The sequence below is a fragment of the Anthonomus grandis genome, chromosome 15, assembly GCF_022605725.1.
Source record: "Anthonomus grandis grandis chromosome 15, icAntGran1.3, whole genome shotgun sequence".
In the NCBI taxonomy this organism is placed as follows: domain Eukaryota; kingdom Metazoa; phylum Arthropoda; class Insecta; order Coleoptera; family Curculionidae; genus Anthonomus; species Anthonomus grandis.
In genome coordinates this window covers 17,530,055-17,552,868 of record NC_065560.1, presented here as the reverse complement: position 1 = coordinate 17,552,868, position 22,814 = coordinate 17,530,055, and the positions used below count along the sequence as shown (strand labels likewise).

General features: G+C 29.9%; 1 protein-coding gene across 2 annotated transcripts in view; it reads left to right on the top strand.

Annotated features, from left to right (window-relative positions):
- The window catches only part of LOC126744997 (cAMP and cAMP-inhibited cGMP 3',5'-cyclic phosphodiesterase 10A-like), a 112,744-nt gene that overhangs the window by 73,412 nt on the left and 16,518 nt on the right, over positions 1-22,814 (top strand). For both annotated transcript variants that reach the window (XM_050452632.1, XM_050452631.1), the window contains exons 6-7: positions 18,759-18,874; positions 18,986-19,223. In XM_050452632.1, the coding sequence (XP_050308589.1) occupies positions 18,759-18,874; positions 18,986-19,223 (354 nt within the window). The remainder of the gene's footprint in view (positions 1-18,758; positions 18,875-18,985; positions 19,224-22,814) is intronic.

The window sequence follows — 22,814 nt, the reverse complement described above, 5'->3', positions numbered from 1 at the left end:
AACGATCATAGAAAAAACTAATTTTAGCGATCAGTCAAGCACAAAGCACAAAGTCCAAGGGATCAAAAATGTTGCAAATAAAACGGGGAATTTAAAAATATTTTTTAATACAAGAAAAACCAGTGGTATACTATTTTTCTTTATAAAAGTATTTAGCGGAAAACCCGCACACACGTCACTGGAAAACATAAAAATGTTAAAAGTATGTTGGTAAATGGCTCTGGATACACAGACCCTGCATACCAATCTTTGGGCAAATATCTACAGGGTTATTTAACTTATCGAAAAAAAATAATTTTTTTGTTAAAACTTTACCACCCTGTAGCTCAAAATCTAAAAGGTTTAGGAACTTTTTTGCGAATTTTTGTCCAAAGAACACATTCCTGAATTCTGTCGCAATATATAAAAAAACACTCTGTATTATAATGGTAAGGAGAGCGACTACGTTCTGTGTTAATTTTTTTTTAAATGTTAATTCAACAATTACATGAAATAATTAGATGATAAATTAATAATAAATAACTAAATAATTTTGGGTAGACAGCGTCTACCTTGTTTACTCGTACGCTTCGCCACTGGATATTACCGGAGAAACACTTTTCAATGTCCGTGAGGAATTTCAAAACAGACTTTATTATCTATATTTATCTTTTTGCGAATAACGAACCACATTTTGAGCACTTAATAAAATAAATTTAATGAATTGATTAAATTGTTTATTTTTTAAACACCTTTTTATATCCTTGCACTATGAAATCGATAAAAGGGCGGCTTATATAAAAAGTGGCGGATTTTATTCATTTTAAAATAATGGAATTTATACACCGTGGATTGTATTAATACATTTAAATTAAAATATGGATTTTGCTATTAAGTGAGTTTTAGGATGTTGATGAAAAATATAAAGGTCACGTGACTATCAAAACTTTCTTCCTATTTGCCCGATTTGATTGAAATTTGGTATTTGGGGTTTATTGACCTTTGACAGATATTTGACATATTGAATTTTAAATTCACGTGACTTTCATAGTTCTTTTGCTATTGATTTGGTAAAACACGCACGGACAAACACGTAAAAAAAACACGCTGACTGTTTCATCCTCTTCTTAAGTACCAGTGACCGGTTAAAAGACCTGTCACCAGCCGAATTTCGCGTCTTTTTAGGCGTAGTAGATTTTTGGTGAGACAGGCAGAGGGCCCACCTATGTGCGCTTTGGCCTGTCTCATACCAGGGGACTCAGTCCATCTTCGGTGGGTTCACTTGTCCAGCAGACCCTTCATTGACGCGACCGCAACGCATTTGGCGATACCAACTATGGGTTCCGGCTACATCGGCACATTCAAAGCATATGCAAAAAGAATATTCCTTCAGTAATAATGTTTATTACAGATTATATTTAAATTACAGATTTAAAAATAAAATACAACTCTGTGGTTTTATATAAAAAAAATATAATATTTAATTATCTGGAAAATAAAAATACAAGATTTTAAATATTCTAATACAATACATAATTAACTCTGTTAATTTATAATAGAATGCAAATTGTATTCTTTAACTATATCTGTATTCTTAATCTGACATAAAGAATACAAGAAAATAGTAATAGATTGCCCATTAACAAGAAAGTGATATAGAGTTGACTTGTTGTTAGTGTACTCAATAGTTGACTATTTCATAGTGGCTCTTTGAGTGCTACCTTGATCACAAATAGTTGCACAGACCTTCATCCCAATTGACTGCAAGTCTTTAATGCAGTTAACTATGAGAGTTTTTAACACCTCTGTCTTAACTGCATGTTGTGTAAAAAAATAGGACACTGGAATTTCATACGTTTTAAGATCTCAAATCATGCATACAAGAGCATGATTTGTTTGATAGGAGTTTTACCCAGAGTCTAACATTTTTTGACTGGATTTTGCACAAAAAAGTTCAAAGACATAACGCTAGCCTAGTGTATATAGTCGCCGAACTTATAATTTGAATATTAATATTAACCAATTGGTCATCTGAAAATAATTATCTTAGTTTTGGAAAAAATTAACAATAACTGAACTAATACTAACAGAACCTGAGATTTTAGCGGAATCCATGAAGTTGCATGAAACCTAAGCTTTGACCCAGAGGGATCATCAGGGTAATTATAATTATAAATTATAATAAAGTCAAAAAAATGGTCGCAATAAAATTTTAAGTTATTGCAATCCTTTAATGAACTGACCTGGCCGAGGATCTGGCATACCTCCATCCATATTTCTTTAACATGGGGTTTATAGGAAACGTGAAAAAAAGTTAATTTTTATAAGTCCCTAGACAATAAATAACGTCGATATTCTTACACAAGGGATATTTACATGCTGGTTTTGTTTTAGTTTTAGATTGTGTCATGAAATAGACAATTCTGATATTTTTCTTAGTTATAGTAATAATAGTCATAAAAATAGGAAAATTTTGAATAAATATATAAATAAATTACATTTAAAAAAAACGGTTAACTTTCCAGTAAATAATAATTTTAACTAATAAATGTTTTAAACAGGTCATGTTCTTTTCCATTCGTTTAGCCCATGTTACTTTTAGGAAAATTATATGCCTTTTTATGCCCTAATTCTACAAGAATGAAATATCTTGAAAAATATCTTGATAAATGAATAAATCTTGAAACTAGAAATAAGGGTAAATAGAAAGCAAATGATTTTAGCAAACTTTTCTTGTCCCACGAGGCGACTTAACGGCAGAACTGTCAAGGATATCACCAACATCACTGCTAGAGTTTCCTAATGTCAAATTACCCTAAGATGATCACTGTTGGAAATTCCGCTTTAGCGAATCATATCAATCATGCCATAAATGATACGTGATTGCGTTGCCACGTATTATGGTCCAACAACGTTTTCAAGTTATTAATTCTGTAATATTTTATCACTTTAAAAAGTATGTAATAATAAATAAGTACAATAAACCAACCTGATTTAGTACAACACTTTATTGTCCATATCTTTTATGTCTAAATTAAACATTTTGTTCAAAACATCTAGTTAAAAGAATTAAAGCAAAGCCGTACTATAGAAATTTGTGATAGTTCGTTCAAGTAAGAATAAAATGACTATAACGAATGTTGGTTTTAAATTTAGGTTCATTTAAGGCAAGAAATTTTATATGGTTTGGGGTTTGGGGTTTTAGTAGAACGTAAAAACAGGCTGAAAAAGGCATATATATATTATTTTTGAAAAATAAATTGTTTAAAAATGGCCGAACACGAAAAATTTTATGTTGAGGACATTTATTGACAGAAATTGCGTTTCTCTGACGTCATCTTCTCACCCCCCAGAGGACCCATGATTTAACTATCTTAACAACCAAAACGCCTTTTTAAAAAATATTATTTTATTTGAAAATTAATTAATACAAATTACATGCTAATTGTCTTAGCGACTTCAATTGACTAACTCGATAATAAGCAATGAAACAGTTTTGTTGTAATAAAATGCAGGGTCAGCAGCTAGTGGCTTCCATGGTTGTACAGGGTGGCTCGTCACATAACTCCTCCCTCCTAAAATTCAACTTCATAGGCTAGGGTGGAAGTTGAACATCTCCAACATTGGCAGCTTCTGGATTGGTCGATCTTTTCGAACATCTGGTATACAGGAACTTCTTGTAGCAGAAATAACTAGTTACAATTATTAATAATAAATAAATAAATATCGTCCATAAACTAGGGCTTCCAATTATTGATTGTTGTTCGATTAGGTGAAAGGGCGGATTTTGCAAAATTTGATGTTTTACAGCATGAAGTTCGTCCAATCTGATGTCGTCAAGGTGGATTTTAAAATTTGAAGATTTTTCTTCGAACGTTGGTTCCACGATTCTTGGAAGTATCATTAATTGGGTGCTTACAATTGGCTTATCGATCAGGAACTTCGCTTGATTGGTAACAATTTCACAATTTTGAGGTACGTTAAAAAGGAAACTGCCTTTTAAACGAATTGACTCAATTTGTTTATTACAGTTGAAATTAATGACCTCTTGATTAGGAAGAATTCCAATAAACTGATTGGATTCTTCGATGCGCAGAATCTTGGATTTGGTAGCAACTATTTGGACCTTTTTGCAGGTGGAAGTATTTTTATTCTCCAAAAGCAGGATCTCACAGGGTGCTTCGTCAGTAATATCTTCAAGTGTCATCTTCTGGCATATATATTGTTGTCTGGTAGCTTTCTTGCAAGGGTCGCTCGTGAAGGAATAGTATAGCTCATTTTTAAGCAAAAATTTATTTCGTGGTACAATCGCCTTAAATTGACTCCCATTAAATATTGGTGCAGAATATAAATGATAATATGTAAAAGTAAAAGGTTGCATAATTGGTATTTTTAGGAAATATGTTATTTTATTATTTACAATAAAACATTCTATATCGTCAAACTTTTGAATTAAAAATGTATTTTCTAATGTTACTGCAAAAGGTAACTTTTTATTATTTAATTGTTTTTCGAGTTTAAGGAGTTCATGATGTAAATCTTTTATTTTTATAATACTTGGATGCATCACATTTATTTTTGCAAAAGAGATAGAATTTTCAATATCTTGTAAAACAGGATTAATAACTTCATATAGATTAATAAATTGATCTAAATAATCTTTGATAACCAAATAATGTCCTTCAGATCCTAAAATCAATGAGTAAATATCATTCATTTTATTTTCCAATATTTTTTGATTATTTATAATTTTGCTTATCGTAACATTAAATTGATCAATAACATTTAAAGATATTTTATATTGATTATACAAGTTATTTGCCAATTTCTCTTGTTGTTGGTTTTGTTCTAATTGTTTTATTAACGTATCATACCGCTCTCCATCTGATGCATCTAAATTACCACTAATTGATTTAAATATTGACCCTAGTCCATTGATTAAATCTCTTTTTACTCTGACATTAGGTAATATTTCATGAAGCTTTATATCTTATCTTTAATTAAACTTAAAATTTTAAGCTGATTAAGAGAATCATTTTTATAAAAATTCTTATCATTTTCTAATACTAAGGTTAAATTATTAGTTTTCTTATCTAGTTGTCCTATCTCTAAAATTAACGGATTAAGGTTAAAATAGTGTATTAGATTATAGCTTGATTCTTGAATTTTTGCAGATCCTAAATTTATTGGAATTAAGCCAGCATGGCTACTTAGGTTTCTAATTTCTATATCGTCGTTTCCTTGCATTCCCACGATGAACGTGAGCAATCTAAAAGAAATAAGATAATTGAAAATAAACAACTCTAGTCGTTGTTATCAAAGTTTCTTATTGTTATAAATTATATTTCTTATGTTAATAAAGTTTCTTACGCGGTCTTTTTAAATTGTTCATGTGAATCTTTTTATCAAGTTCTGTGGAAACCGTTTTTTGAACATTATCAGTAGTTTTAAGAATTGTCGGTTTTTTAAAAACATTAGCGGTTTTTTGTCATATGTGTTTTCTCACATATGCTTGCTGATCAGGTGCAAATATTTCAGGGTCGTCACGATTTTTATTGCGGGTTTCAATTACAGTTTCTTTATTATGATGTAATTTTTCGTTTATTTGGGAATAGAGCAATTTGACTTTTTCTTTATGCGAATTGACATAATCGTTAATCAATAGTTGATCAAGTTTTATATCAAAAGGACTATTTTCCGTAATATGGCCATTAACTATATCAATTGGTTTAAATTTTGTAGATGAGTGGATCGTATGATTATATGCGAGAACAGAGTAAATCATTTTTTTATTAGTGGGTGTCTTTAAAAATCCAGTGGTATTTAGAATTCGAATATGCTCTAAAATAGTTTAATGAAATCTTTCTATCATACCATTTGAATCAGGATGATTTGGACAAATGAAATGGATTTTAATTTTGTGTATATCAAGTAATTCTGAAATTAATGAATTTTTAAATTCGGTTCCATTATCGGTAATTATTTGTTTCGGTACAGAATGGTGGGAAAAGAAATTTATTAAACAATCAGCTACTTCAATAGATTCGGCTGTAGAAATTGGGTAAGCTTGCGCATATTTTGAAAAAGAATCAATTATAGTTAAATACTTATTTTTTTTAACAGTAAAAACATCAATATGGAGAATTTCAAATGGTCGATTAGCTGTTGGTATAACATTCATTTTTACTTTGACTGAATGGCGTTCATATTTACATTGTTGACAGATTTCACAATCATTTATAAAAGTTTGTTCAGAATGTTTTAAATCAAGCCAATAGTATTTTTCTTTAATCCTTTTTTCAGTTTCATCCATTCCTCGATGGTTTGTTTTTGATTCATGATAATTTTTTATAATTTCTTTTATATCGTCTTTGTGTGTGACATCTATTAATTTAGTTAAACAACGCTTTAATTTTAAAGATGGCCATTTAAACGTTTTTCTGATGACTTCACAAAAAGGTTCAAAAAACTGAGGATTTTCGAAATATAAGTGATATTGTAAGCCTGGCTTTACATAATCGTTTATAAAATTTATTATATCATTATCGAAATTATTTTGGGATATTTGTAAATTAATTCGTTTCTTTTTTTCAAACAAAATTTTAATTTTGGGAATTGCCGGGGAATGTAAAACAACAGATATTATTATTTGGTTTAACCCGCAATTAACTGGTGTCTCAACGATCGGTATACCTACAATAGGATTTTGTTCAGCATTGGTATAAACAGTGTCGTCATTTGCGTTATCGTCAATAGGAATATCAGGTTGCACTATATCGTCTGTGTTTTCGACGGGAAGATTTTCAGTGCCTTCGTTTGTTTGGGGGCATTGATCTGTAGGGTCATGTTGCACAATCATTGAAATATTGTCTTGGTCAGGGTTTTCATTTTCTGGGTTTAAATTTTCGAAATTTTGAAGAGACTGATTTTAGTTTACCCTTTTTATAATAAATTGTATAATTATATTCATCTAATTTAATTCGCCAACGTAGTAATTTTGATGAAGGATCCTTTAGTGAGAATAACCATTGTAAAGGTTTATGATCCGTAATTATGTTGCCTAAAGTACTTCGTAGCCCAGACAATACAGAGAAGTTCTTTTTCTATGGTTGAATAATTGACCTCACTATCATTTAAAGTACGTGATGCATATGCGATTGGTAGGTCATTACCAATTGGTCCTTGAGAAAGCACAGCACCTAGTGCTATATTGCTTACGTCCGTTGTTAAATTAAAGGGTTTGTTAAAATTTGAATATTGTAAAATAGGGTCGTTCATTAAAAGATTTTTACAGGTTTCAAAGCAATTTATAAATTCAGCGTTATGTTCTATAGTGGCTCCTTTTTTTAAACATTTGGTTAGAGGTTTAGTCAATTTAGCGAAATTATCAATGAATTTCCTGTAATAGCCTAATAATCCTAAAAATCCCTTAATTTGCTTAGTAGTTTTTGGAATAGGATAACTTTTAATGGCTTTAATTTTTTCGGGGTTTGGTTTGACACCTGAAGGGGTAACAATGTGTCCTAAATATCCTACTTTTTTTTTAAAAAAATCGGTTTTATCTAGCTGTAATTTGAAATTGGTTTCACGAAGACGTTGGAAAACGGCGCGTAATTTATCGATGTGTTCTTGTAAAGAGGTAGAGTAGACAATTATATCATCAAGGTAAACGGCACACTTTTCGTTTTGCATTCCACGAAAGACATTGTCCATTGCGCGTTGGAAGGTCGCGGGGGCATTTTTCAGGCCAAAAGGCATACGCAGAAATTCGTAGTGCCCATTCTCAAAACTGAAAGCAGTTTTCGGAATGTCCTTTTCGTTCATTGGAATTTGGTGGAAACCACTCGCTAGATCGAGGGTTGAAAAATATTGACATTTACCTAGCTTATCGAGAAGATCTGTTATATTGGGTAGAGGATACCGCATATCGATGGTAATTTCATTCAGTTTTCTGAAGTCTATTACGCATCTCCATTTTTGTTTTCCGCTAGAGTCAATTTTTTTTGGTACTACCCAAATTGGTGAGGACCATGGGGATACACTGGGTCTTATAATATTTTGCTCCAACATCTTTTTTATTTGAGGCTCAACTTCTTGTTTGTGAATAAAGGGATATCTGTATGTTTTCGAATAAAATGGGTGTTTCATCTGTGGTTTTAATTTCGTGTTTTACCTGACTTGTGAACGTAAGAGGAGTATTTTCATCATAAAAAATATCAGAGTATTCTTTACATAATTTTAAAATTGCAAATTTTTCTTCTTGATTCATATGATCTGTTCTGATTAGTTTTTCCGGTTTAAAATTAGGAGATTTATTGGTAAAATTATCGATTAAGTTAAAATCAGTGGATTCTAATTCTTTTCTTTCAAAGGGTTCAACTTTTATGGGTTCGGAAAAATCTAATAGAATTTGATCAGTAGAGCTATTTAAGATAGTGGTGAGGGCTATGCCATTCTTTGCAATAGAGAGACTTTCTGGGATTTCACAATTTCCTATTTTTTAATATGGAATAATGATTTCACCATTTTTAATTGAAGTTTTAATTTTTATAACTTGTTCGCATCGGGGTTCTACACTTATTTGATTTAGGTTTCGTTTTGTGTTTTGGAAAAGTAGTTTTATTTCAGCATAAGGAGTACGTAAGTAACCATTGCCAAAATCTAAATTTGTTTTTAAAATTTCAAGATTATCTACTCCTATAAGACCATCAAAAATGTCATGGAATTTAAATAAAAAGAATTTTAATTGTAAAGGTTCGGGTAAGTTAAAAATTCTGGATGTTGGTATAAGAGTACTAAATTTATGAGCTGACATTTCTTTTCCACGAGATACAATAAACGGGTCTTCTATTATATCCTTTTTGTAAAATTTGCGAAGTTAGGGTTAATGAAAGATCGAGATAAACCGCTATCAATTAAAAAATTTAAATTATGTTCTGGAAATATAATGTAGGGTAGTTTACTGATAGTAATTAAATTGAAGCTTATTATAGGAGCTACTAAGGATTGGGCTCCTCTAGAGGCTGTTTTGTAAAATTTTCTAAAGTTTCGGGTTCTTGTTGATCGTCATATGCTTCATACTGAAATTGGGAATTATTTTGATGAACCTCATCATCAAAAGTTGTGGGTTCTTTTGAATCGCAATAATAATTATCATCATAATCATCATAATATTGATTAGTCTCAGTATTATATAATTCTTCTGATACAAAATTACGAGGGCCTGAGGGCACAAAGTGATTTTGTCTAGTTTGGAAGTTTCGTTGTGATTGATTAGGATTATAAGTTTGCATAGATTGATTATTTCTAGAATTATGGGAGAATTGTCTAGAAGTTATGCTCATAGGCGTCGGTCGGGGAAGATCTTTTTCTCTCATTTGATTTGGCCTAAAAACGTTTCGATTTTGGGGTGGTCTACCAAAAACTTGCGAGTTTGTTGGCAGAGGACGTTGAGGTAAAATTCTAAGGCGTATAGGAACTGGTTGAGATGGAAAAGCATTTTGTCTCATAAATAGATCATGGGGTGTACTTGAGTTAAAATTATTATGAATATTTAAATTTGGTTGGATGTAGTTGGGTTGTTGTATAGATTTATTAAAACTTTGATTATACTGAGGTTTATTAATTTTATTATTATTCTGAAAGTATAAGCTATTGTTTTCTTGATTTACAAATTGAGAAGCTTCGGCTAGGGTTCTTGGCCGCATACACCGAATATTTGTCCCTAAAGGCTCTTTAAGACCTGATACAAAGGTTTTAAGTGCTAATTCTGAGTACATTGTACGTTTTAAATTTTTAGCAACATCTGTAATTTCATGACTATCAATATATGAACAAAGTAAATTCAATAAATGCAGTACATTATCATAAAACTGATTGGGATTTTCATTTGAATTTTGCCTAAGCATAACAAGGTCGCGATTGAGGCAAGCCTCTTTGATCAGCAAAATTTCTTTCAAGAGTTAGTTTAAAATCATTCCAAGTACTTACATTTTGAATATTTTCCACAATTTTAGCATTTCCAATTAATTTACCTATTAAGCAATTAAGTAAATAAACATTTTCAAATTTATTAGGATCCGATTGATCATAAAAGTGCTTAATTAAAGTTTCACAGTTTACGAGATATCGGTTAAGATCATTAGGGTTTCCATCAAAATTCGGGACACAATTTAAATATTCCGATTTAAATGTGGGCATCCTAGTATTTAAATGTAAATTTTCTAAATTTAAATTATTATCTAACGGTGAGTCAACTGAAGAGATTTTAAGATTATTCAATACAACGCTTAATTCATCTATATTGGACATTAACTTAATGAGCTGTACTTACATAAAGGCGATGGTCATTTCTATAAGGGACAGTCTAATATTCTGCCTCCTTGCGTAATTAGATGATTTGTATCTAATCACCGATGAATCTCCAATAGTGGTCTTCTTGTTTCAGCAATTTTCGATAAATTCACTGCAGATACCTCCACCGAATTTTCATCAAATTTCGTATAGTCCGATTAATCGTTAAAACGAACGTTCGATACACTAACCGATCTAACTCCGGACTATCCTACCGACTGCGCCATTTAACTATCTTAACAACCAAAACGCCTTTTTAAAAAATATTATTTTATTTGAAAATTAATTAATACAAATTACATGCTAATTGTCTTAGCGACTTCAATTCACTAACTCGATAATAAACAATGAAACAGTTTTGTTGTAATAAAATGCAGGGTCAGCAGCTAGTGGCTTCCATGGTTGTACAGGGTGGCTCGTCACATAACTCATGTCAAGTTTTTTAAATGGGAAATAGAGGTCGAGTTATATGTTGACTTAAAGGTAATTTTGTTCTCTACATAGCCCTATTTTTATTTTATCAATTCGTTTTCAAGAAATATAAATAACCGTTGATAAAAAAATAAACCTTATTTTAAATGACAAAAAAAGTATCTAATACCTATTTTATTAAATATTGAAAATGATCTTCGTTGACCTCTATACAAAAATACAATTGTTGTTTAAAACGTCTGAGCACAATACCGAACATTTCAGGCGTTATTACCTGACATTGGTTACCAATTATATGTCAAAGATCTTTAAGTGAGTCAGGCTTTGTGGCAAAGACTTTGGTTTTTAGATGACTCCATAAAAAAATCCAAGAGCGTAAGATTGATATAGTACATCGGTAGATCTACGGTTAATCCATGGTCCAGGAAATCCATCATTCAAAGAACGACGAGCATAATGTGGTACGAACGGCGCAGTATAATGTGGTAGTGCCAGATTTTGTTGAAACATCAGTTCATTTTTTAGAAGGTTCTCATCTTGTTTAAGTAACTCAGTTATTATAGGATTGATGGTGTCCTGAAAAAGTTTCAAGTAATTTTTAGTATTTAAAATTGTAATAATAAAAAAAATTGAATTATATAATCTCTCAAGATGCCAAGCCATAGTCGCTGCATATGAGTTTCTTGAAATAAATGAGGATTATCACTCCAGCATCGACAATTGTCAGCACATTTCTCTTATGATTTGACCTGTAGTATAATAATAGAGGCTTTAAATTATATAATATTATTTAGAATTAAGTTATCACATAGTAGGTTATTTATGTTATTTAGCTTATAGTAGGTACCTACATACGTAATATTTTAAGTTACTATAATTACATATATTAGTCAATAGCTTAGTCAGGGCTCCTGCCAGTTCATTTGCAGAAGTATGTCAAATAATTTAACAATATTTTTATTAATAATTGTTTTATGTGTAATAGTTTAGCTATAATAGTTTAGCTAATTTGAGATTCTTTGTACAAAATTATTAAATTAAAATATAGACTTATTTTAGACATGAGAGAAACAAGTTGTTTTAATAAAATATAATTAAACCTACCGTTATCACAGACCTAACCTATGGTAATAGGTATAAAGTACTCACAAACATGTACCCGACGAACATTCTACGACGATCATCCGCATTTAGCTTATGTACTAGTTTGTAGGCATTATATTAGTGTAATTTTAAAATTTTGTGAAAGGTAGTTGTAGACACGAAGGGCTTTTCACTTTAAGACTTATCCGGATCATTGCCCTTAAAAGCAAGTGCTGCTCTACCAGACTGATTTTGATGATAATAAGGACCCACCAACTCAATTCTTTCTTGCAGCGTATCAGTCAATATTATCAAAACTATTAATATCAGCAGGACTTATTTAAACAAATACTTCGTGCTACTGTTATTATTGCTTATTTCAACAAAACGCCAATACCAAAATAAAAATAACTTAACCAACAAAAGCCTCGAAATATGCAGGTATTTATTACATATTTTGATGTTTTTGACAAAATAACTTTCGAATTTTCGGATTGTATTTTTCATTAGAGATGCAACACCTGGTTAACAAAAAAAAAGAACATTTATGCAGGCAACAAAATTGCAAGATTTATTATTTATTATTATTCGAGACTTTGGGAGGGGGGGGGGGGGGAGAGATAACATCAGAGAAATGCAATTTCTGTTAATAAACGTCCCCTTCAATATTAAATTTTGACGTGTTCGGCCGTTTTTGGTTAAACAATTTATTTTTCAAGATTTTCAGGATGGTCTGTTTCGTCTCGGACGCCGAATATAGAAATCAGTTGACTTGTCAGGTACGAATTCCTTAAGTAAATTGACCAATTTTAAAAAACTTGAATTTTTTTACTATGATAAAAGAATAGACCAAATTCGAGATTTTCGACATTTGAAAGGTAAAAAAACACCGTTGCTAGGGGTGAAAAAATATACTTTTTAAGGGATTTTGTTGAAGATACTTATCATAGATGCCTTTTAAAAAAGCCGACGTATTTTAAAAAACTATAATTATTGTACTATGATAAAAGAAAAGTCCAAATTCGGGACATTCGATAATTGGAGGGTAAAAAAACACCGTTGCTAGAGGTAAAAAATTATGATTTTTTTCAGAATGATAATATAATATCTATAGATACTCACTATATATGTCGTTTAAAAAAGCCGACGTATTTTAGAAAACTAGAATTTTTTTAGTATGATAAAAGAATAGACCAAATTCGGTATTTTCGACAATTCTAGGGTAAAAAAATACCGTTGCTAGGGGTAAAAAATTTAGATTTTTTTAAGAATGATAATAAAAAATATCTATAGATACTTACTATGTATGTCTTTTGAAAAAGCCGACGTATTTTAAAAAACTAGTATTTTTTTAGTGTGATAAAAGAATAAACCAAATTCGGTATTTTCGACAATTCGAGGGTAAAAAAATACCGTTGCTAGGGGTAAAAAATTAAGATTTTTTAAGAATGATAATACAGTATCTATAAATACTTATTATACAGTGCTTTCATTTCAAAACAATCCACCCTTAATAACTTTCTTAAAAAAAAAAAAAAAAAAAAAAAACGTCAAATTAGATATACAGGGGGACGTTTAATTATGCATTTACTGAAGTTATGCCAATCACCTCCTCACCTCAGCTAACCTCACTTTAATATGTCAAATGGGAACCCCCATCGTGTGATACATCATAGTAAGGAGTGAAAAATTCTCTATTCAACGGTACCAAAAAAAATAAAATCGGTAAATGTGTAAGCAAATAGTTAGCGAAAATGTCTAGAAATTATGAATATTTTATTTACGCCAAACTTTGGTATTTTAAATGAATACTTTTAGTGTGGTACCTACATCATTTTAAAATTTTTAAATTTTTTATAATAGATCATCAAAAAAAAATACAAGCAATTTAGAAGTTAAAATGTGTGGTAACAAACAGTACATTTAATTCAAGCAAATTATTTTTTTTTTTAAGTAAAGAATGTGTACCGTTATTTTCGAGAAAAAAGAGTGTCTTCAAATTTTTTGCAAAAATCTTTGCAGTCTTATAACTTTGTATGTGTATTTATTTCACTTATATTTTTTGCGAAACCTAATTAATAGGTATAAAAAAACACTGCAATACCTTACATTTTTAAGGCGTTTAAAAAGCAGGCGATTTATTATTTTTAAAACTGTCAGTTTGACGCATGCAATTTTTCAATTTTAGTTAAAACAGTGAGTTAATAAAATGGTGTATACGCTAGCCGAAAGAATAGAAATAATTTTCCTTTATGGTAACGTGGAATAGAGAATTCTACGCTGCTTGCTATGATGTATCACACGATGGGGGTTCCCATTTGACATATTAAAGTGAGGTTAGCTGGAGGTGAGGAGGTGATTGACAGAACTTCAGTAAATGCATAATTAAACGTCCCCCTGTATATCTAATTTGACGTGTTTCTTTTTTTTTTTTTTTTTTTTTTAAGTAAGTTATTAAGGCTGGATTGTTTTGAAATGAAAGCACTGTGTATGTCGCTTGAAAAAGCCGACGTATTTTAAAAAACTAGAATTTTTTTACTATGTTAGAAAAAGAGATCAAATTCGATATTTTCGACAACTGGAGGGTAAAAAAATACCATTGCTACGGGTCAAAAATAAAGGTTTTTTTAAGAATGATAAAAAGTATCTATAGATATAGATAGATACTTAATTCGGTATTTTCGACATTTGAAGGGTAAAAAAATACCGTTGCTAGGGGTGAAAAATTAAGATTTTTTTAAGAATGATAATACAATATCTGTAGATACTTATTATGTAATTATGTATGTCTTTTGAAAAAGCCGACGTATTTGAAAAAACTAGAATTTTCTTATTATGATAAAAGAATAAACCAAATTCGGTATTTTCAACATTGGAAGGGTAAAAAAACACCGTTGCTTGGGGTAAAAAATTAAGATTTTTTTAAGAATGATAATACAGTATCTATAGATACTTACTATGTATGTCTTTTTAAAAAGCCCACGTATTTTAAAAAACTAAAATTTTTTTAGTATCCTAAAAGAATAAACCAAATTCGGTATTTTCGACATTTGAAAGGTAAAAAAATACCATTGCTAGGGGTGAAAATTTTAATTTTTCTAAGAATGATAATATAGTATCTGTAGATACTTACTATGTAAGTCGTTTGAAAAAGCCGACGTATTTTAAAAAACCAGATTTTTTTTAATATGATAAAAGAATAGACCAAATTCGATATTTTCGACAGTTGAATTCATGTGTGTATGTGAGAACTGTTTAAGGCCTAGTATTTATCTACTTCCTGATACTTTATAGTATGAATCTTTCCTTTGAACACGCTTGCACCATTTTTTATCAGGTATTTCAATTGTTTTTTATTTACAGCGCAAGATTTTATATTTATTTCTAACATTATAGTCTTACGACAGGACATGACAGGAATACATATACTCTAACATTTCTACAGAATCTACTACAGGTTTTTATCGAAGCTCTTTATGCAAGAGATAATTTTTTATATAGTTAAAATAATTTTTTCCTTAGGCATTGCTGGAACGACCTCTAATAGGAACAGATAACCAAAGAGGTAGGTAAGAAAAGTAATTATAAATAATATACAATAACAATGTCGGATTAAAAAAATTATTGAAAAACTAACACCGCCATTGCACATTTGTAGATTAATCATTTCTCGGACTAAAATAAAATATTAAAAAAAAATAAAATAAAATATAGATTTTTAAAAAAAAATTTGAGTTTTTTGTTTGCTTCGTTTCTTGTGATTCTGTTAAATTTTTTTCCAAATCAGTATTTTAAAACAATAGGTGTTTCAATTAAAAAAAAATTAAATTTCAATAGCTTTTGTTCAGCAAAGGTAAGAGTAAGAATATCAAATTTAGAATCTAATAATATTACAAAATACCCAAACCAATGCACGAAATCCTTAATATTTGCAACATTAAAAGTAGCCGCAACAGTTTTCCCTAACAAAACTTAAATATTATACTAAAATGTTTATTAAATATAATTAAAAAAATTCATAATGTGTGCACAACAAATCTGAATAGGAATAACTGGACTATTGACATGTTTATAATTTGTAATATATTGTAATAAACTTATTTTGTTAAATTATGAAAAATTGGCCATTTTCCGCTATATTTATCAAAAAAAAAAATGTAAATTTATTGAGCCAGTTTAAATTGTTATATAATGACGCTGGGATCAAATCATTTTAAAACCTGGAGATACGCATTCATTTCTCTCTTTAGCGAACCCTACTCTTACTCCTACCATATAATACAAAATCCTGTTTTTAAAAAAAATCGCTTTGCTATCTGAAACATGATAGGTTGGACAATACTACCAGTGGCATCTAAATGTAAAAAGACCTTTCTATTATTGGATTTCCGAATAGAGGATATTAAAAAGTCATTTTGTTTTTTGCTGAAAATATATACAGTAAGTATACTAGCAAACATAGTAAACTGAACATACTCCAGATGATGGTACCCATTAAACATCAAAGCGATTATCAGATTTGCGATTAAGTTGTGATAAAAATTCCGCCGTAATATTTTTATAGATCTTATCACTTATATTTACCTGTAAATTTCTTGTCAAATTGAAAATATTATTAGGTTTCAAAATATTTTTCATTTTTATTTATAAACAAGTTCTATCCCTAAAATGTGTCCCTAATAAAGTTTTTTCAGTTCCTTACTTGCTTAGTCAAATAATCAGCATGTTTAAAATTAAAATTAGAACTAAACACACTAGAAATATAATTCGAGCATTCTTCTCATAATTTCTTAAATACAATAACCATAAACTCCTATGTGTATTTTCTGATGCGATACAACTTTACATAAAACAAAAATGTATTATAACTTTTTTTAATTCTTTCTTTTAAGTAATATGCGTACTGACGCTCTATAAATTTAACAATATTAGTTCCAAAATTATAATTTAGCTTTAAATTGTGTTATTGTGATCTCAAAAGAACCTTTACAATCATTACAGCTATTATATATAAATTTCCTTTTTTTTGTAGGACTTTGGCCTCTCAGAACAATATTAATTGAACCACTAGGTTATAAGATATTAGAAACGTTTTCTGTTTTATTAAATAAACTACCAAAGGTATCTGACATGTGACAGAAATTAAAATAAATAAAAATATGTTAAATTAATAACTAGTAACTAAAGAATAGTAGAGTAAATAGTAAAAGAAAGGAAAATAAAACAAATTTACGTAAATTAAAAATAAAAGTTATATTAAAGCGTTAGTTATAGAATAAACCCAATGAACACCCGCATTGGCATCCTTTAATGTAACAACAAACGCATTGCCTTAAACCTTAAACATTACGCAATTGCATCAGCTGTCTCTTTTTCGCACACACGCTTGGAATAACTTATTAGCAGGATCTGAACGATCCGCGTGTTTGGCGTAAGCGTCTCAAACACAAAAAAACAATGTGGTCAAATAAAAATTCTGGACAAAAAAATTTCTACTGCGTACACACTCAAGCAAGATTTAAAAAAGAACTTAAAACTGAAAATTTAATTTTATATTCAGAAAATTATACCTGGAGCAAAGGTGTTTTATACCTTTACGTGCTAAATCTAGCAAAATTAGTTCGTTCTTTCATCAGTAGAAATTAATTCTAGTTTTTCAAAATATGCTGTGTTGGCTTTTATGACATACAAAAAGTAGATATTAAATTATCAGCCCTAAAAAAACCTAATTTTCACTCACAGCAAAAGTGTTTCTTTACCCTCTTCTCGGTGAAACATACCGAAATTAGTTTCTCTTTTTATCAGAATAAAATAACTCTAGTTTTTTAAATTATGTCGGGTTACTCAAACAGCTTATAGAGTACTCGAATAACTATACATGTTGAATTAGAATTCCTAAAAATATTAATCATAATTAAAGTTTTTTTACCCTCCAATTGTCGAAAATCCCGAATTTGGTTTATTCTTTTATCATAGTAAAAAAAATCTAGTTTCTTAAAATACGTCGGCTTTGTCAAAAGACATACATAGTAAGTATCTATTGATACTGTATTATCATTCTTAAACAAATCTTAACTTTTTACCCCTAGCGACGGTGTTTTTTTACCCTCCAATTGTCGAATGTACCGAATTTGGACTCTTCTTTTATCATAGTAAAATAATTATAGTTTATAAAATTGGTCGACTTTCTCAAACGGTATATCCAGTAAGTAGGTATTGTCATATATTGAGTTGTCATCCCTAAAATCTTAAAATTGCGGCCATACCAACGGTGTTTTTTTTGCTTTTTAATTTTATTTTTTTATCGAGTTTAAAATAATTTTTTTCCAATTAAATTTTACACAATTTTGATGCTAAGGAAGATGAATTTTTTGCGTTGAGAAAATGCATCTAATGGAAGTTCTAATGCATCTAAAGTTTTGCATGTGTTGAATAAACTATCAATTTTCATAAGCGCCTCTTCGACATCGCGCGCGACTCGTGAGGCGGCAACCTGTAATAGCCGGGTAATAAGGGCAAGTAAAACAAAGAAGATTCCTCATCTAAAACTATTTATTGAATGAATTGAAAAGTATTTCCATACAAAAGAAATTGAACAGCGTTACAGTTACCTAATTAGACACGAGCCGCGATATAGCTTATTTTGCAAATAGCTGCTATAGTAGGTCGACTAATTATTGCAACCAACTATTAATGTTTATAATAAATAAAATGTAACCTACTTTGCTTTTAAAGAATTTGCCTACTAATATAAATAAATCCTTTACAAACCGCCGTTGTTGGTATTCCGTTGCTAACATTACTCCGGATATCTTTGAAGGTAAAAAAATAAGTTTTTTTTATGTTTGCTTGAATGAGACAAAATGTAAATATTAATTTTCATATTGTCAAATTAAAAAACATATTTTTAGGACCTCCTAAATGAATCAAATCTGCAACTGTTAAGTTTGCAAATAAGGCCCTGTATACATGATTCGACGTCATTTGCCAAAATACCTGAAATTGATATACCGGGTGGATTTAGTGAGTAAGTTCTTAACTAAATTTTATTTTGAGGTATTTTATATTTATAAATAAGCTCGATCAAATAACTTTAATTAATTAATTTTAAACTAAAATAATGTAGTTTGTTTTCTAGTTTTAGATGGTACATTTCAGTAGACGAAGAACCAGTAATGCCTCAGATGGTTTACTACATGATCAAAACTATTGTCGGCTTTGAACAAATAAACCTTTATAACTTAAGGGAATTTATATTGACAGTAAGGAAGTGTTATAGGGCGAATCCATACCATAACTGGGAGCATGCGTTCAATGTGGCTCATTGCATGTACAACATTTGCCTAAGAAATATGGAACTGTTTAACGACGTAGAGGTATTAAATATTAAAAAAATGAAATATTAAGTGTAAGTGTAGCAACAGGGTAAGAAATAACGTGAAAAATAATTAGAAGCAAATCGGTGATTAATTTAAATGCTCTAATTTCTCTGCGATAGCTTGCAAGATTTTATAATAAGATATAAAATTCATATGTTAGAGAATAATACTTTTTAAAGCAATGATATAAGCTTATGAAAATTTAATTATTTGAAATTAAAAGTCTATAAAGTAAGTAGAAATTATTTAAAGTTTGTCAATAGACTTACTGGACTTTTCTTTATAGTCCTTAAATAAAATAGGAATCATAAAATTGTCATCCAAATAACTTTTTTGCAAAAGCAATACTTTAACATTAACATTTTCTTTTCATTAACGTAGTTTGTCGTGGACTAGCTCTAAGGGACATACATGGAAAATGATATGCAACTTTATTTTAATGAAATATATTGGTTTTATGAATATCTTCTTGACTAAATTTGATAAAAGTGATAATCTAGTGCCAACTCGAATCTTATAGAGAGATGGAGACCAATAGTAAGAACATAACTATATAATCTCCTAACATCCTATTTTTAATGAATTTTAAAAATTAATATTTAATTTCATAATCTGTTATTGACAGATACAATAAAAACAATAAACTTATAGGGGAATGATATCAGAAAAAAAAATTTAAACCATGTATGCAAATCCTTCATTCAATCACCCCATTAACAAAATCATAGTAAATATACTCCTAAAAATTAATCCTCAAATTTGCTATAAATTACTATTATACCCTATATTAATAATATTTTTAGGAAAAGTTAATCCTGGAAAGTTTGAATTTCTAATTAGTAATGTAATATAATCTGTTTTTGAAGGTGGTAGACAATGGTACAGTGAAAACATCTTGTCGGACTTGCATTGTCTTATTTATTTAATGTAACACGACGTTTCGGTTGGTAAGTATCTCCAACCGTTATCAAGTGTAAACTGACCACCAACCGAAACGTCGTGTTACATTAAATAAATAAGACAATGCAAGTCCGACAAGATGTTTTCAACGTAATATAACATGAAACAAAAAAGTCTAGTTCTAAGAAGGCCAAAACTAAAAAAAATTATTTTAGTTCGCGGAAAATGCTTTTAAAAGGATTATGTACTTATAACTTGTTATATTGTTATAGAAATGTAAAACCAATTATTTTTTAACACTGTTTGTCTTATTTTTATAGTTCAGGCTCAGCAGTAAGAGGCTTATACTTATACTTTTTCGTTTAATTCATTAGTTTTGGCTGTAAGATTTTTCTTTAAATAGTTTGCCTTATTTAAGTTTCCAATGTGGGCTCCGATTTAGGATATTTTATTGTAAATCTTCATAGCTTAAAAAGTATTATTCCATGAGTCTTTAAAAAAAGAACAAGATGAGAAACAAAATCAGAACAAGATTAAAAATAGGCACTAATAAAAGGAATTCGGCAAAAAACCGAAGGAAGCCGAAAAATAATTCAAGAAATAGAAAAATGTGTTAAAATCGGAACAAAGAAAATTAAGACTAATAATTGTGACAAAAAACAGAAAAACTTGTCGAATACTATGAAAAAAAAACTTATTAAATATAAAACCAGAACCATTGAAACCATTGACCAAGACCATTTGAAAAGTAAGAAGAAATAGATAAAAAAAAGAAAAATGAACAAGAACGAACATAAGAATAACGAGATACATACCTTCTTACTTAAAGATCTTGATCAAGACAAAACAAAAAGTATAATGATTAACTTCGAAGCACCATTTGAAGAAGATTTAACCCAAATACAAAAAAAAGGCACAAGAATTAGATATAAAAGTAAAGTTATTTAATATAAATTTAGAAAATACTATCTTATATAGTTAATCATTGAAAATAATTTAATGAAGAAAAAAATATACTTATCAATACCATTCTATTTTTGGATCCCCATCGACAAAAATAAAGAAATTTTTCTTAATATCTATTTCGAAATTTAATATGGAATATTCAAATGACGCCCCCAACTAAGATCAATTAGGTCTTACTAGAACTTACTATTCTTACTTATCTAGAAAAATTATATCTTATATAATTACTGCGAATTACTTAAAACTGTTATTCATTATGAATAAATAAGTTCAACATTTAATTGTTTGATAATGATATTGTAAAGACCGAGAAGCCAGCTGAATGTCCCTCATTCCGGAATGACACAAGTGGTATAACGCACGACGTCTCGAAGGTTAGCGAGAATGATGTATCACATTATGTAGCTAAGGATTTTTAAATGTCTGGAGGCATAGCTAAGGTTTTCTGTAGAAAGTTTCGGCAAAATTCAAGCTCTGCGTCGCTCTAACCAAAATCGGCCAATCACTCAAGATAACCGATGAAGAGACTGGTAGAAAGATCTTCTGCCTGGTTTTTTAAGAGGCGTCATACCAGAAGCCAACCTATAAGAAAATTTGTGATGCTTTGTGTTCTCTAAAGGAGGAGTTGCTTGCCCAAGATCTAAAAATCCTAGCGATTTTTAAACTCACATGCGGACTCGAAAACCTAGGCTGGAGGATGATTCACAGCATGTCGGTGTAACGATATTGAAAACACCGAGAAACTAGCTGATTCTCCATCATTCCGGAATGACACAAGCGTTCAGTCTGGAATGACAGAGAATTCTACCGAGTATATAAGAGGACGCTTCGCCGATAGTTGCCAGTTCAGTGAAGTTCGGCTTATGTATGTGTGTTTGTAGTGAAGTGTGTAAGTAAATTAGATGATTATTTTTGATTCTTTTAATTTTCACCTAACGTCACACATAACGAGCCGGAAAAACGCTACAATATAAAATGCCTACATATCTAGCCTAACCTCAATTTTCACCTACACCGAACTCACAAGCTGATATACCACAAATACGCCGCAAGGCATAAGTTTAGATACAGGAAACAGATAAGATGTGCAAATGGACTTCCTCAACAAGACAGAAGTACAGAAAAGCCAAGCATAAAAAATGTAATAGAAGTCAACTTCACTGAAATGTCAAACTGATGTTGTAAACCGTAAGGATATAGACAGTAATTTCCTTGTAATAAAGTTTATTTACATCTGAGCAATAATTAAATGTTATAGTAGGAGTAAAGACATATTTTGAGATTGGTTAAATGTCTGGTCATACTGGCGTATTTGTATATATCTATGATAACAAAAAGAGTATATCGCAAGACATTACGTTAATTAACGTGCGACGTGACGTGTTATGTAATGTATGCTAACTGGGTCATTATGGCATATTTATTAATTTGTTTTAATTTGGAAAAGTCCAGTGCACCTGAGCCCCTGACAGTGGGATTTGCGTGCACTATCAACAATTCAAATAATACACTAGTTTCAACGTCGCGCAGACTTTCACCTTATACAAACAAAATTAAAAGTCTAATCAAATTAATTTATAAATTAAACTTTAATTGATATAAAGCCAAGTCCAATAAATATCTAGGAAAATTAGTCACTGATTTTTAAACCAAAATTATACAAAATATATGATATACCTACTTTCTTCTTTAATTAATTAACTTTTAGTACTACTTTTACCA